Source organism: Colletes latitarsis, chromosome 8 (genome assembly GCF_051014445.1).
Source record: "Colletes latitarsis isolate SP2378_abdomen chromosome 8, iyColLati1, whole genome shotgun sequence".
NCBI classification, from domain to species: domain Eukaryota; kingdom Metazoa; phylum Arthropoda; class Insecta; order Hymenoptera; family Colletidae; genus Colletes; species Colletes latitarsis.
The window spans coordinates 29866555-29884508 of record NC_135141.1 but is presented as its reverse complement, the minus strand read 5'-3'; the positions used below and the strand labels follow the sequence as shown (position 1 = coordinate 29884508).

General features: G+C 42.9%; 1 protein-coding gene across 2 annotated transcripts in view; it reads left to right on the top strand.

Annotated features, from left to right (window-relative positions):
* LOC143345011 (phosphatase and actin regulator 2) overlaps positions 1-17954 on the top strand; it is a 275992-nt gene that overhangs the window by 14635 nt on the left and 243403 nt on the right. The window contains exon 1 of one of the 2 annotated variants that reach the window (XM_076771700.1): positions 2400-4073. The exons of the other annotated variant lie outside the window; for it this stretch is intronic. Coding sequence (XP_076627815.1) covers positions 4040-4073 — 34 coding nt within the window. The 5' untranslated portion in view covers positions 2400-4039. Of the gene's footprint in view, positions 1-2399; positions 4074-17954 lie in introns of those variants that run through there. 2 annotated transcript variants of the gene reach the window in all.

Genomic DNA, 17954 nt, shown 5'->3' with positions numbered 1-17954 from the left:
AGAATTCAAGCCTGCGTAGTACTATGCACGACCTCGACATCGTCAAGGTAGCAAACTAATTTCGGCGTTCGTAAAGCGTTCGTGACTGCAACACGCTGATTTGCATCGCGATAATTGACGAGGCGAGATTCATTGTCGTATCTCTATCGCCTATGCGACAAAGCGAGCAACAAAAAGGCGCGTAAAATTTGTACGACTCACGTAATAATGTGGAAACTAGTTTTCTGTCGCAGGATATAACCACCGAGCGATACTCGTCTCGGAATCGAGCACGAGTTTTTCGCTTACCCAGATAAAATCTGAGCAAATGCGCCGCGAGGTACAATCCTCTCCGAACGTTTCCCCGCCTCGAAAGTCCCTTTTGTTCCTCCGTCTACGCTATAAATAAAATTTCGCGATCACGATCGAATCGATTGCATAGTAATTCGCTTTTTCAGTTGGCTCGCGACTCGTTCTATAAAAACGTCCTCATCCTTAACTTCTTTTTACACTCCGATACAACCAGGATTATTATTAGACCCTTTCATCGATCACACTACGAGCATAAAGCTCTGAGAAGTTTGACGCAGAACTCGATGGCTAAAAAGGATGCTCGAAACTGGCACAGTCGGGGGGAAAAAACTTGCAGTCGTTTCAGGCCGTCGAATGGCGACGCGCACTCGATGGCTACTCGTAGTTTAAGACCACTCGGTAGATCGTTGCGCTAACAAACCAATCGGACTCTCTCGTTCGATTTTGAAAGATATTTGAATTTCAAACGTAACAATGAATTTTGTTCGTTGTCGTTTAACGAAGAGTCTTGAAATTATAACGTCAACGGCCAAGAGACGCGTAAACGGTCGCAGTGTAACGATTATGGTAATGGCGATCGTCAAAATTAAACGTCTCGACCCTCCACGGTTCGCAAAGTTGGTTATTCGGTACACAATATTACAAAGTCATCGCGTGGGTTCGCGCCAGAGGCAATTCGAAAAGTGAGGAAATGGAATGCAAGAAACGAGAAAGTTGGAGGATCGAGGAAACGAAGTACTTCCTAAAATTAATGAGGGGAGCGTCGGGTATTAAGAAGTTTGAGGAAGGATTCAGAGGTTGAGAAGAATCGTATTAAAACATCCAAACAGACACGATCGTTAACGATCGATGACGTTTGGTGGCCCTCCTTCTAATCTCGTACGTCTCTCGCATTATCATCCGATAATAACTAATTTAACTACCACTAAACGTACTCTAACTACTCCTAACTACTATCATCCGACAACTGCGCAATTGCAAGTCGCTAGTTATCGTTTAGAGCCCGTCTACGAGAATTCATAGTCTACGCCAAGGATATTCGGCTCTCATCTTTTCCCCCAAGTTTAATGAAACAGTATCTTTTTTATCCTTAAGATCTATGTTACGAATGACTCGGTGTTACTGTTTCCGACGTTCTGAGACTGCCCGTCAGTGTTCTACTTGTTCGGCGCGGATCTGATTAAGCCTGTTCCGACAAACAATGGTCATCAACCTAACTCAACGCTGGCCTATCCGCGCGGAGGGTTGCTCTTACGCCCGGGTGTTCGCAAGTTTTGCTCTTGAAAGTTAGTATCGAGGAGATCCTTCGTGCTGGAAGTTGCCCCGTCACTCGTAAGGTCGATTCCCGCGTGAATATTCACCCTTGACGCTGTGTCCACTAGAGTTTCACTCTTGATAGCGACTCTTGAGGGGGGAAAGTAGATGCCAGGATCGAGCTTTAACTTGTAAAGTAAAGCGGATTAGATTTTCAGTCCCCTGCAAACTATTTTTAAACGCTCTGTACAGCGTTTATTGATATACGAAGTAACATTCGTCGACTGTATTAGTTTTTCGAGTGCTACGAGGTACGTGAAACCACCAAAAAAAATCGAAGAGGGAGGATACGCTTTTTTTTATTTTAACGCAGGAGATAGATCGAGTTTTCTACATCGATAGATTCTTTTACGGTGAAATGTCCAATTACTGTAGGTTTCTGAAGAAGAACGGTGGAAGAGAAAATCCCTGTTTTCTCAATTACCTATTGTTTAGCGAGGACGATTGGAGTGTTTCGGTCGGGGAAAGACGATCGATCGGGCTAGCACGGATCCCCATGACCTTCCCGCGTTGGTCTAAAAATCCCACGGCCTATTTGCGTCAATCCCTATAGGCCGTGCATCGATACGATCTATTCTTAGAGGGCATCGCCGCGGAGTAACGGAGCACGACACGCCATAGCGCGCACAGTCCGATCAACCGTCGGTCGACTGGTCACAGAGGTGTTCTCTTTCCGTCGCGAAGGGGACAGTTCACGGCGCTACGGTGTTGATACAGTTGCAACGACGGAAGCCTAGCAAGGTGTGGTGGCCGCGGCACGTTCCTGCACGATGTAAACAGGCCGGCCAGGTCGAGCTCCAGTGCACCCGATACCGTCCACGAAGACGGCCGCGCTGCTCCACGACTCGCCGTCGAGTCTCTGGCCCCCCGGGGGACGTGGCACCACAACTTCTCGCCCGCGATCGTTCGTCGTACGTGATCAGAAATCCCGTGGATCCCTTCGACGTGAATGGAATCGAAACTGAAGCAGGAGCATATCTTCGCGAAGTTAATGGACACGGTGTACGAAGAGGAATAAAGCGGCGAGCGTAACGCGCCAAGTTATCATCGAGTGGATAAATACGATGGATCGAAGGAGCTCGAGAGTGTCGTATCGTTCCAGCAGACTGTAATCGGATGAAAGGTGTGGCGCCGTTCCGTCGACGACGTTTCGCGTAATCGTCGAGCAAATCGACGCTCCGGATCGAAGGAGACGCAATAAAGGAAGTCCGTGGCGAGCAACGAGGCTCGCGGAGGCTCGATCAACGCTTTCAGGCGACGGTCTCCGAATACGTTGGATTAGCCGATGCTCCGTAGATCGATGGAAGCCTCGCAACAAAGCGTCCGGTACATGCACCGTCACGCGATACGGTTCAAGTGCATCGTCAGGAGGAAACAAACAAACGGTTCCGGGCTTATCCGGACGATACCGATGGAAACGCACGATTCTATCTAAACTCGAGGTATAGTCGAGATTACTGGTGCAAAGGTTGACCCGCGACATTTCGAACGAAATTAATAGACGCAACGAACGTGGCGAACACCGCGGGAAAGAAATGAAATTGCAGGTTGCAATTTCGTGATAGGACGCGTAGGTTGATTAATTATCGATCGCCGCGGATGACACCTGCGGCCGATCAAAGAAACATCACGGTGCCCCGCGTAAACGCTTGCCAGTGGTCGCGCCCAGCCGCGCAGGGTGTGTCTTTCAGTCATTAACTAACGGCGTCGCGGTTTGGGGCGATACGACGATCGACTCCGCGGAAACGAGGAGATTGATTGCACCGGGTGGTGTCTGGCCCGAAGTTTCGTTACGCGCCGTTTCACGTTTCCGGTTGGGAGCGGTGGTCCAAACGCCTGGACGACTTCCGTGATTGAAACGGACGAAAGATAACCACGCGTCGCGTGGATTTCGTCCACGGAACGCCCATATCGCGGTGTTTGAAGTGTGCTCGAGTCGAGGACGCGACGGGATCAAAGGATAAAAGACGCTTCATCGATCGACGTCGGGACCTTCGATAAAATCTTCCTCGGTTTCGCCCGCGGGATACGCTCTCGAGATAGTCTGGCCCCAGCCTGTCGGCTCGCGAGACACGTCGACGCGTAATAAAATCGTTCTATGCAGATCCGACGGACCTTTGTGGAATCGTTTCGTGAATATTCAACGGGAGCCGATGGAACCGGGTACGCGATTGGACAAAGAGCGACTTCCGCGTTCCGGAGTACGAAGTGATCGGGAAACGATGAGGAACAGTTTAGCGCGGTACCTTTCGGCGGTGGTTTAATATTCCGCGCGATATCGCGTGAATCCTCGCGGCATTTCACTCGGGGACGACAAAATTTCCAAGGACGGTGGAATATATCCTGCGAATCTGCAAGGATCTGCATCGACGCGAACGGAGAACTGACTCTGCCGGTCTCCTGTTGCTTCGTCGGGCTCGAATTGCATCCTGAAATGAGCTTGCTGCGGTTTGGCCCTTTTAAAGACGGTACGTTACTTCCAATACGAGATATTTCATATTTGATAGAATAATTGAGGTCACAGTGCATCTCGGTACATTTGATTCTTATTAAATACTCGGTAAACACGATAAACGCGATTATTTGCGACGTACGTTTGTCGAGATAAAACTTTTGGTTGTTACGACGTCGTATATAAATCGAAACTCACCATTTTGATTCTACTTGCAAAACATCGGTCACTCTTATCAATATAGAACCGATATCGTGGAAGCGGTTAATGTATTATCGTCAGAATTTCCTGTAAATTGTATTTTATACGTTACGAATGTCAATATTAATTCTTTGCACTTGTGCTTTTTATTTGTACAGATAAGATAAATATCATCAAATTGATTTTAATCTGTACTGTAGAAAGCCATTCCGTTATTTCTTTCTTCACTGTGTTTTCATTTTTCGATAAAGCCTTTATGAATCTGTGTTTATATCCATATTTTAAGTTTAATTTGAAAAATTAAAATTCGATTGTTTTATCGTCCAATAGAGTATATTATGAAACGTTCAAATGCACCCGTCAGAACAATTTCGTTATTAATTACTGAAATCGTTCTATCAATTGTTCGATTGTTATAACGATCGTGCTACATAAATTATATCATTTATTATTTTATTCTGACAGTTTGTTAAATTGTTTCAACAAAGTGGGAAACACAATCCTAAAAACGTTGTTTTATTATGGCGACCGGTTGCGGGTGGGAATTCTATTTGTCACATAGAAAAATTAAAACCTTTTAGCGAGTAATGTGATTACAGAAGCGCGCGGCAACACAAAGAATTTAATCTTCTTCGCGCGGCACAGTTTCGCCGGTGATTGCGTATGTTTGACGTGGAAACGAAATATCAACGGGACATTTAATTATTTTTCATTGAATTGTCGGCCGTGTCGATTTGTCAACACGAAACATTCGCAATTTGATTTTAATTTGCACGACAAAAGTATTCCATCTGAATAATTCCATTTTCTGCATTCCGTTTGTAACGCGGGGGTTGCGTTCAATTGTTAAAAGTATGCAAAATATTTCCGTCCACTCTGTCGTACAAATCCATTAATCCGATTGCATTGATCGCGTACGTGCGCTCAAAATACACCTGTATAATTCTCTGACGCGAAAATTATCGCCGAACGTATCATTATTAGCTGTTGTTTCTTAATTCGTAGATCATCGTCTCCTTACGATTACTACGATTCCCAAAAATCCTATATTCCGAATAGTAATACATCGGAACGAATAGGTTTTCCGTGTCAAAATGTATTCCAACGTTTGTCGAAGCATTCAACGGATAAGGGGATAGAAGTGGCACTTTATTCGAGCTAAGAACGTCTCTTCTGTATCGACTTGGCTGCGACCTACGTCGAGCATTTGGGTCATCGATTGGATCGAAGAGAGACGATGATGCTTCCTGTAACCTTCAAAAATACACTGAAGACGAAGCGCCTCGAGAAATCTCTGAGCTTTAGGGAATTTTCCTTATGAATGCAGCGCAAATCAGAATTTGCGGGACAACTGTCCGCGAGTTTGCGATGACAAAAAAACGAGTGACGCGGTAACAGAATGGCGACGAGTTTTAATAGTCCATAAAACTTTTCAATAAAATCCCCCACCCCCCTCCAAAACTTGTGGAAACTTTTCATTTTTACGTCTGCCTTTTTCTTCGTACTCGTCTCCAACTTTTCGTTTTCCCAAATATAATCACCATTTAGCTATTTTCTCGTATTGGATGGCCGGAAATATATGATTTTCTATAGAGGAATAAGGTTGAAATTTAGGGTGAAAAGTTTTCGTACGACCTTTCGTCATCCGGAAATAAATCTTTAAATATATTTCATTTTTACCCAAATTCGAATCTACAAATTGACGCATCCACAGAGGATCATTCGTGCGCTGTTAAACAAATATTCTTTTGTTATCACTCTGTTTTATTCTTTCGATAAAATGTACGTTAAGTGAAACGTACACATTAATTCCCACTTTTCAATATTTACCAACGTTCTGCTATACATATACGTACGTTGCTCTAAAATTTGGGTTACAGTAAATTAACACATTGCCAGCGTTCCTAACGACAGTGAATTTATTTACAATTTCACGACTGTTATGGTTCTTTGTAGTTCCCGGTCAACGTGTTGAACTTTTTTCTCGTTACAAATAATAGAATCCTTAATTTTGTCACACATTGTGGACAATCGTCGTTTTTACCGGTGCCTGATAAAATCGGGTGGCGCGATACCTTATTGCGACTGGCGAACGAGGTACGACGACCCGACAAATCCCGAAGAGCCCGCGGGAACGTCCCAAACATTTCAAAGGATTACATCGAATCCCTATTACGGCGGCGAGAACCACGGCCAGGGTGGAATTTTATAGGAACCGAGCTGGAAGTTCGCGTACGAAAGCAAACTTCCGCGGCGAGCGGTGAACACTAATGCCGGCCCACTTTATATTTACCTCCGCCGCGGAACGCACGGAAGAGGCACTTTAAAGGACAAACATTCCCAAGTTCTCGCAGGCATTCTTGGCGCCGCGACGCCCCGAAGCGTACGCGTACCCGTATTTTTGCTTTATCCGACGCGTGGCATCTCCCGGGACCGCGAGGCGAGAAGTATTATTGCGCGAAAGGAAAAACGAGAGTGACGAGAACGAGAACGATTTTCCATAGAGCACGCCACAGAGTTACGTAACAATGAAGCGTCGCGACGTCAGCGACGCTCGCGAGACCCTCCACGATACTTCCACATTTCGACTCTGCCCCCTTGCAACAAAAGCGATTCAAAATTTCACGCCACTGTAAACGCATCGTTTGCACTTAAAATAAATGTTTCTAATATAGGTTTTGCTTTCGAGCTTAGGTCAGTAGTTGTTAATCGATAGATAGATTTCTGGGACTTGGTGAATTTTTAAATATTATATAAGAATGTTAAATTTACCCTTCCACGAGTTTTCTTGGCTAAGCTGTCTTTGCAAATTTTTAAAGACGATGAAATTTCCGAAACCAAAATATAAATTCTCCATCCTTTCCACCCCGTAGCTTTGAAATTCTCGGTGAAGAGTCTCGACTATTTAAAGCGAGAAAGTTTAACGCGTTCTCCGCCGTGTCCGGAAAAGTTCTGCAACAACATTGCGTTTCTTTTTGAATATTTCGAAACGTGACTTTTGCGCAGACGGATGTGTGCAAGAGTCTAAAGCGAGCTTCTGAAGTACGTGTTCCGGTTGCATTTCTGTGGATGTAATCCAGGGATTTCGAAACTTTTTGGTAGACAAGAGAATATTCCCACCCAAGAAAAATATACTTTCACGATCGTAAAACTTACACACAATCACTTTGGTTTAATTGAGGCTACCTGTTACAAGATAGTCAAGTATAGTCATTATTAATTGTTGAATTTCTGCGGTAATAAGAGACACGATTAAGACCAGAGACTTTTAAACGGAAGATGAGGTAACTAAAATACTGTTTATGAATTTAGATCATTATTAGTTGGAGAAAGAGCACGGAATCGGAAATTGTGTCCTCGCGATTTTCATCTGCGCGAATTTTTCCGCTCAACCTCCGCATGAAAGATTCGAGCCTCTCGCCCCTCGTTTCCGGTCGCTCGGCGAACAAGGCGGTCCACGAAGAAGTTCCGGCTCTTTCATTACGTTCTATCAGCAAATTGAGCCAGACTCGAGGAAGCGCGAGGAGCAGGATTCGTTGGAGCGCGTTGGGGCTTTTCATATTCTCTTCGTTTCTTCCGCGATCGTGGAAGTTTTGTCGAGCCGCGTGTCACTCGGAAAAAACGCCAAGGCGGCAGTATTCTCGGGAAGGGAGGGCCAAAAAGCACAGGTTGGGTGTAGACCCAGACACACGGAACAGTTGGAGAGTTTCGCGGAACGCGGGAAGTCGATTGGTTTTGTCGTGTTTCGCCTTCTCTGCTCCGACGACCGCTTTATTGCGTTCCACCTTCGCCCCGGGGAAAAGTAATAGCGGTTGAAATCCGTTCGGAATCATTTTGAAACGTCTACGAAGAAAGTTTTCGCCCGACACGCCTGTATTATCGGGCGCGAACAGTTACGAAACTCGTAGCGGCGTCGAATTCTGATGCTTGCAAAATACCACCTGCTTGAAATCATGTATCGATAAATCGTTAGAAAAATGAAGAAATTTTGCTCGTCTCTGTGAGAAATGCTCTTGGTTGGCCTCGAGTCGGTTAATTCCGTTCTTGCTATACGTTAGTTATTAGCACGAGAGCGTAAAATTATAGCTTTTCTCGTTCGAAAGAGCGATCGATCTCCCCCGTTTCAGAATATATTTTTAGCAATACCGATAGCGTTCGCCAAGGGCTCGTTTATCATTGATACTAGTTGTCGGGCTTGAGGATTACGCGCGTAATCGAATGTCCCATACCACGCGCGAGGTAATTACGATATTAAGTCCCCCTTTCTCGCAAGAAAATCATTACCACGACGTCGTTCCGTCGTGCATCTGCATCGAGGTTCAATCTCCATTCTTAATCTCGCGCGGCAACATTTTCATAATGTGCATTGTGCCATTTTTGAGCCTAGATTTATGCCGTAACAGAGGTACAGCTTAGCCGCGCGATTCGACCACAAAGAGCGTTGAAGATTAGCCAAATTTAATTTCCGACCTGCGAGAACTGGCATTTAATAACTAGTCGGCGAACTAATTTCGCAAACGAAGTTTTCTAGTCGGCCGTTATGAATCCCGTGTCCGTAAAACGGCCCCCTTTTGGACCCTGCTGTAGTATTTACCTTCAACGAGAATGGAACTAAATAGTCCGGCGCCATAATATCGTCGGAAAAAACTATTTCAATAACTCTCGACGAAAATGACGGTATTGTCTTTGCTGTTCTTCTTCCTTCCCATTTCTCTTTTACGATACAAACATTCTTCGAGTAAATTAACTCTCTATCGATTCTCGAATCGCACAGAATTCGATACGAATGAATGATAAAATTCTATTGACCGTAAATGGATCCAAATTTTATTAGATTGGGCTGACTACTTCTCTGTCATTTTTCCCTTGTAACATAAAACTGTTGAAGGGGTTAATAACGGAAAGAAAATGAAATCTTTTTATTGTTCCTTACATCGTAAAAAATTCAATACCTTCGTACGTTTGGGAAGATTCTGTCTGTCAGAAATAGATCCTAACTTAATAGCGTCAGCCCATAAAACAAGTCAATCGTGTCTTCGTTTCTGCCATGTCAATACAAGATCGATGCGTTAGAGAAATAGTAAGTTCGAACTTTCTGCGTTTCTCCGAGAATTTAAGACTCTAATCTCGACAATAGATTGAAGACAGAGTATACGCACTTTCGAGCAAACTGCTGCCATAACCAATCAGATAGGGCTTTGACCCAAGCCTTCCGGTTCAGGTACATTTCAGTATACAAAGGAGCGACTCCAACTTTTTACGACTCCAGTGTCCCTTTATTGGGCCTTTGCTTTTATTTCTGGAGCAGTCGTTCCTGAATATTCTTTATTTTAGCGTCTATAAAGAAACCTATTTCACCCGAAGAAGCACAGCAGAGAACAACGCGTTTGAAAAAGGAATTTCCGAAGAAATATTTTTTTTCCCCCGTAATGTACCGTGTATTCCTCGACTATTTTTCGCTCTTTTTAACCGCGGCTTTCCGTTTGCGTCACGGTCTCTCCGTAGGAAAGAAAGATGTCAAAGAGAAAACAGTGAAATGCTCTCGACTATAATTACTCGCTAGAAAGCGACGATTCTTCACGCACGATTTGACGCCGGTGCTTTCGTTCGATAAGCAGCGTCGCAGATACGAGCCCAGAGGAAGCTGTTCTAACTTAGTCTCCGCCATCAATAACGTTCGACGAGACGCCGATAATAAATTTCATGGTTCTTGGATGTACGTAACATCGTTGCGGTTACACGCTCTGTTTTCCATCGCGGTGAGACCGGTTGAAATTTTCGAACTACGGGGAACTTGGACTCCGCGCCGGAAAGAATCGTTGCTAATCGTTATTATCGTCAGTTAAATTTCCAAGGGTCGTGACTGTTAATTATGGCTCTAAGAGGATACGCGAATATCGATCGTGGCTTTTCTGATACACCTGTGTCCCCTCAGCCGTGAAATCGTGTTTTAGTTTGCTTCCCCTCGACTGGTGACGAACGAAACTATTTATTATAAACATTAATTATCGCTAATGCTTTAATAACTGTTCGCCAAAGTTAACTTGACAACTTTTTCGAGTTTTCGAGTCTAGAAAGTTGTCGCGAAACTTACTTTTTCTTCAACGCGCCCTATAAAAAGGCAGTAAATCGAAGTCCTTTTTTTTGTATCGAGCATCACAGAGTTTTTACGTATTTTATATTTTCATGCGAACATTTCACCGTCGAATGATGCTTCTAAAATTCTTATCGATTAAGAATATTTTTTCCCAACGACTTTCGACGCATAGATAATTGGACAGGTCGCTTAAAAAAACATTCGAGAGCAGCTTTTCGATTCGCCGTTTAATTATTCAGTGACCCCGCGGAAAGACTATCTCGTCATCTGAGAGTACGTTCCAGTAGAATATGTCGAACCTTGCTTTTTCGGATGATTGACGTCTTATAAAAACGTTCAAGAGCACGCAAAGATATTGCATATCATGACGGAAACGTTCATTAGCAGAACCTTTAACGTTACTCGGGGAAAGAAATTTGTATTATTTATTTGGGGCGCGCGAAACATCTGTTCCTTTTTGCAAATCGAATGTCAAACGCATGCAACTCGCAGATGTGCCCGTTAAATCGAGGTTTTGGCACGTTTGTAGAGAAATGTGCTTCTTTGATCGGGATTTTCGAACACGGTCGAGTGTCGCATTTTATTCGTTCGTCGATTATACCGCGGATGCAGCTGCAGTTGCATCGTCACGCGTATCATTGATTTCGTGAAACGGACGCCGGCCAGTTTCCCAGGACGCGTTGCCTTCTTTCGCGGTATCCTTCGGTTTTCTCTTTCCTCTGCGTTTTGATGGTCGTAAATCACGATAAAAGAAGCAGAAATTTGCGGTTAAGGTCGGCTTAAGGAAGATTTACCGCGGTTCTTCGACGGATCCACCGCTGGAAAAATATTTCGGTTCATAATTGTTCGACGTTGAATACTCCGGAAAATATTGCATGAATTCTTTATTAACTTGTGATTATATTTTCAGACAGTAAATTGAGTACACACGTTTTAACAATTGCCTTATTCTGTAATAAAATAAGGTTTTCGAATGTGCAATGTTTTTCGAGGCACCCAACTATTTCCACTCTGTTGTAAAATAGAAGTTGGCGACGATCGTTGAAAGTATTCGCGAACTAATCCTTTCACGCGATTTACTCAACGAAATGCTCTGTTCGCTTCCTTCGAAACTTTCTGGTTTCGTCGCGTTTTCAATGATATGCCTTGCATAATGCTTTCCGTTCGAATTACTCGTCAGAGAGAACGATTACTCCATAGCTAACAATAGAATTTTATTCGAGACTTTGCATACTTCTATTTTATTCCCTGAACTAAATAAATCTCTAGTAACATCTATAATATCTTAGGTAATTAAAATGTTGTTTTCTTTTCTCCGTTCGCTCGTATCTTCATCCCTTTCTCAGATTTATGTTTGCTCGTTATCATCAAACTATATTTATACTTTGTGCCTGTTATTTTATCCTCTACTTGACGAGCAATTTATTTGCGAATTCTTTGAATACTAAATAGAATTTAAAATATATTTTGCATTGCCCTGGAATTTAATACTTTTGCGTCAATAACCGTCGTTTATATAGTTAATGTATGGCCGGGACAGGCTGCAATTATTTCTTCCTGTGACATTGGCGCGGTAAATCCACTGACAGAGATTCGATACTCGGTTGGATAATTTATCGCGCGTACGCAAGACAGAACGAACACCAGAAAACCGCAGGGAATATCGAATCTGGGAAAGTAAACCGCACTTGCACAATTCCTTGCGCCTCGGGTATTCGTTAGAGGTGGGGCGCAGAGAACATTTACAAACTTCATTCTTATGGAAATTCGCGGCCCTCTGTTTGTTCTCGACTGCCACGCAAACCACTCCGGTTTGCCGAGAATTAGACACGAAGCGATCGATGCACGGACGTTTTCAATATTCAGCTCCGCTGCACTCCAGAGAATCTTTTTTAATACCAGCTATAACAACTTCGATGCAATTTCGCGGCGTCGCTTTCGAACATGAGAAATTCCTCGTTCAGAAAAAATTGTTAAATTCAAATTATAACTAAAGACAACCCCTTAAGGCGTCGAAATTAGGTGCACTTCCTTTAATTGCAAACACGGCTCGTCGCATGGGCGCTTTTATTAACTTCCGTTCGTTAAGCGTTGTGTACACGCTCGATATTTCCTCGTAACGATGCGATTTATCTCGTTGTTCTTCCACGGGAACCGCTGATTCATTGACATGCAAAGCGAATTCGTGGTTTCTTTATTTTAGAACAGGCCTAGGGTTGCACGAGTTATTTCAAACCGGTTGCTACATAACACGATGTCTTCTTGTACCGCATTCCATGATCGTTATGCGTTCGTAACGTTTTTTATAGTCGATATCTGTTACCGAGAGCCACAATGAAGAGAAACTTGGCGGGCGTGAATCGGTATTTTCGACAATGACATCTTTGTACACCAACGCTTCTAACGAGGAAAATTCGGTGTGTAACGCGCCGAAAATTTTCACGAAACTTCCCACGGTTTATTTAGTCTTCAGGGAGGGAATTACTGAATGCGTAAAAGTAATTAAAGTTCTTAAATTGGTCTAATGAACGTGTAGTTCCATAGAAATTCGCATGTATCGCTCACCGAACTTGCGAATATTTGCCCAGCCTCGGCAGAGTTGGATATAATAAGCATGACCAATGATTAACGAGTAACGAAGGTAGTGATTAATGATTATGATTACCGAGTAATCAATAATTGTGATTAATGAATGTCCAATAGGGTATGGTTAACTTATTCATCATTCATCAACAAGAGATTACTCTTCTGTTAAGGATTCCACATGTTAAGTTCAAATTTTCTTACTTAATACTTAATTTTTACCTTTCGAATATATTTATTTGTATTCCGAGAAATTTTCATCGTTAAAATAATATCTGCGTTCGAAGGATATTTCTCATTCAGGTAGTAAGAGTAATAAGACTGTCGCTCGAATATAAGTTGCAATTCATAGAACACGAACCAATCTCAGTTCCTGGCTAAATTCCTGTATCTTTTACCAGGACCTAGCCAAGAAATCCGGCCACGTATTATCATAAGACCCGGTGTCCTGATTTCGTCCTGGGCGACGCGTTCGCGATCCTTGTGCCAAGCGACGAGGAACCTCGCGGATTTCGAGGGTGGCAGGAACGTCGTTGAGACGGTGTCGTCTAGTGATGGGATCAAGCACCTTGCAAGCAAATTCGAATCTTGACTGGCTAGATTCCAAACCCTCCCGTACATTAATATTTCGACAAAGAAACACGACTCGACTCGGATTCACGAGCGTGAATTGAACTTGATTCCATCCCTAGCTGACTTCGAAGAATTTCCTTGCGGTCGTTGTTGCGGCTTTGGCTACGCCGCGAGGACGATAGAAAACCGGAGCACGATGATGCAGCCTGGTATTTAGAGAAGGTTGTCTAACCTTGTCCAGGCCGCAGGAAGACGCCAGCAAATTGAAAGACGATGTCGATGAAACGAGCGTCACGTTCGACCAGGTTTTCCTGGATCGATTCGACAGAGTAAATTTCATTCAGAACGAGTACATGTTACTTGTAAACGAATAAATGAAAATTACTGTAACTGGATTAGGTAAGAATAGTACTCGTCCAAGTGGGATATGTTTTTCTTTCGAAGAGGACGCGACTCGCCTCGGTTGTTATTGTTGAAAACGTGTCGAGGGAAAATTAGTGGTAAAGAGAATTAGGTGACCGCCACTGCGAGAATTTGTTTTGGCATTTATTTATATCCAGCAGAGATCGCTGAACGCTTCTTGGCAAACGTCGTAGCCTAGAGGCATGCAGAAATTGCGATAACTTCTGATTCGCGGTGCCTCTTTGTGTTTTAAAGTTAGTCAAATTTTTCTTCGCTTTGACGATACTCTAAAACATTCGTATTGATAATAGTTTCCCTGTTTAGAAGAACAAAGCTTTGCTATCTTGTTCCAACGACGTTGATCAATAACGTGGAATTTAAATTTTTAGGACCTATTTTAGGTCTATACCAAAGATGAACAAGATTTTAATCGAATAATAGAATTTATTCCAGCGAAAAGTTACAATAAATCATATTAAAGATTTTTAACAAAATGAACGTGTGTGTAGATTTACTCTTTGTGGGTGAGAAACCGTCAACGTGGAGATTCTGCGATATTAATGACGTCTTTTATAATAATCCGTCGGGTGTATCTCGAGCAGGGTTTATCGGCGTCTGCGGGGGTGGCTTTGTTTTTCGAGTACACCACTCGTAAATCCTGATTTGCCTTTGTGGCGTTTTCACCAGACACGCTTCATGGCTTCGTTCAAGCACATCTATATAAAAAATGCTATAACCCCTTTGTGTCCACACCTAGTCGCAACGAACATTAATATATGTTGTCCTCTCGTGTTAATCAATTTATTTTAAAATATCTGAAATTCTCCAACGAATCGAGGATGGAATTTTGATTTAGTTTTTGACTGTTCGTTCGACGTGCTGCGAAGAATCTCGAAAAGCGTTCCTTTCTCTTGGGAATGCTCTATCCCGAATAGGGCGATTCGCTGGAAACTTTAGCAAATTGGAGAACGTTCGTTAGTTAACAGAAAGTTGTGAAAAAGCAGAAGATAACGAGATTCGAGCACGCCTAGCAATGCCATCGCATCGGGAAAAGTCCTGGAGTTGAAACTCGAAGTAATTTATTCCATTACGTTAATCTGAAAAGAACGGGAAGGGGCCGCCACTTACATTTACGAAGTAGTCGGGCTACGATATTGTGGCGGATGTTAGTATACCTTTATTCGTTACAAATGTCCCCCCAACTTTCGAGCTTTTTTTCGTCGGGATTACACTGCGGCCGCTTTGTATCCGGGATTATGAGTCCTCCTCTTATATCGCGACAATAAAGGGATTAAACTTTCCTCCCCATTTCGTCGAGTAACCATAACGGGGAATGAAATTTAATTTCCAGACAACGAGTTTATTAAATGCATGATTAAACGCACGAGGTGCTGGATTATCCTCCCGGTATAATTAAAAAATGAAAATAACGTTTCGAGAGATAATATTCGCGGAAAGAAGACGTTATTTTTCTCTAATTTCCATTAAAGCTCCGCGAAAGAGCCCCAAGTTTGCGGGAATAAATGTTTTAACAGTTTTAACGTCTTTCTTCCGCTGGATCGTTTCCATGCGCCGTAGTAAATGTTTGAGAATCATGGTGACACAGTTTTAAGAAATTCGTAAAATTTCACGCTCCTTGAAATGGAACATCGGGTCTCGATTCGTTTCCATTTACGTTATTTTGATTATAAACGAAGGAAATATTGATACGGTTCGAAGAAGGGGCTACTTAACTTTTTGCGAGAGTCGATACTTTTACTTTCGCCAGTGACTGCTAATGTAGTAAACTAGGATGAATTTACACGGTAATAAGGAAAGCAATCTCTTCATTACTTCGTCCGCTGTTTCCATCCCTTTTAGCTGTCGTTAATTTCCTGCCATTATCGCGTCGAGAAACGTCTTATCCAGTCGGTTGGCCAACAATCCAACGGACGTAGCGCAAGCAGTTATCGCGTGGTCGCACGATAAACGCTTTTAGTTTGCATTAAAGTTAATCGTAGATCCTTCCCTCGATACGTCGTACACGTCGCATACTTGCCAAGGCCAATTACAAGCCCATTAACTGGCTTTGTAGTTTCGTAATATACAGTTACGTTTTCAAATAACTAATCTGTGATGCATAATGTACTGCAAGCTCGTTAAATGCCAATGCCCAATACAGTATTTATGAATACAACACGTAGAGAAGTTACTAGTTTCGTAAGAACAACAATTTGGTTCTTAAGGAATTATTAAAATCTTTATCATCGATCTGAAAGGTGTTCATTTTGAAAACTGGAGCAAACAGCTTTGTTTCTCTGCAAAAATATACAAGTCGCAATTATTAAATCTTAAATGTTGTAAAAAATGTAATAGTGCATACTATGATCAAGTTTTACAATATGCGCGTGTTCCAGTCTTTGAATTGCCATTTTTAAATTATGAAAATATATTTTTAGAAGTCTAAATAATATTTTTTTAGTACGTAGAGTATTTTAATTAATGTGTATTGTTGCGTTTAAAAAATAAAAACATTTTCTTGTTGAAAAAATGAAAAATATTAGTCTATAACATCAACAGCGGAGTCGGTCTCATGTGTTTGAGTCGACTCCCAGCCGTTAGTCACGTAAAGCGCGTTCAGCCGCGTGCGCCTCGGAGATGGGTGACCGCCCTGTGCTCTCTCTCTGAGTGTTGCTTTGAGTTGACTTTCATTGCTTGTTTGTCCCCCACACATAAACACCTCCCATGTGTTTATTTGTGTGGTTGATAAAATTCGAGTTTTCCTCTCTCTTCTCTCTTCTTTCTCCTATTTGTGTATTTCCTCATCAACTCACACGTTGGGTTCCCTCTTCATTCCTCTAATGTGCTCTGCTGTTTCTCTAATCTTCCTCAACTGTTAACAGTTCTATATAATAATACTCTAGAAGCAAACGCCACCCCTTTGAGACACACACCATGACTTCTGTATTTGTAAGATTGAGTGGTTCATAACAAAGGGAGAATAAATTTGACCGAAGGCGTTATACCCCAAAGAGATTCTTCCACTGAGAGTTTCGTGTGCTGGATGTCAAGACAATTTTTTTGCATCTTGGGCATACACACACTTTTTTTATAAACTGTCTGAAAGTTTTGAATACACGTTTTAACAAATAAACACTGCTAGTTCAGACCGTACAATGTTTGTTTCGATGGATACGTGTCTCGAACCCATCGCTGCGCAAGTATCGTCGAAACGTTGCGAATGGAATGCAGTGTCAGTCGCATCCGTGGCGCGCGCAATCGCGTAGCAAATTCGACCGTGTCACTTTTCTCGCCGGTGACAATCGGAAAAGCCAGGCCCTGGCAAATGCAATTCATGGAAAGTGATTTTCCCGCAGGTAGGAACGGGTTCGTTTGGGCCCGCGGTTGCTTGTTGCGGCCAGATTGCATTTAGGAACTCGTGAAAGCAGAAGGAAGTCGTAAGTGCAACACCAGCTGCCGCTAGACGGTTGCGGTTGTCGCTGATGCACCGTCACTTTGCCTTAATTATACGTCTCCGCCACTTAATTGTAAATTGTCCCGTAATTCGGGTCAGCGACGACACTCGTTCCTTATTGCAATTAATAATACGGTTAAGTGGGCGGCGTTCGCTCGACCGAGCGGTTCCTGGAATTGCTCACAACATACCGGATAATAATAGATTATTCCGGATCCCCGCGCGAGGAGTTCATACGCCCATCGAAACATCTGTATTTAAATAAATCGTCTCGATAGCTTCTACGCGAAGCGTGCAACTATAAAGAATGTCCCTGAAAACGAGTGACGCCCGCGACGAGATTGAAATCCTCTCCGTCCATAAATTCGAATTTTACGATAGCAATGCGCTATTAATCTTTATCGAAACAATCTTCCCCAAATATTTTGATCGTCGAATCAAAATTCCATCCGACGGAATTCTTTGCTCGTTCCAATTTTTAGTTAAAATTCCTCTGTCATCAATCGCAACGTCACTCATAGCTCAACGTTGATAACAATTCGCGTACTTTCTGGACGAGTTCGTCGATTACGTACAACCCGAGTGCG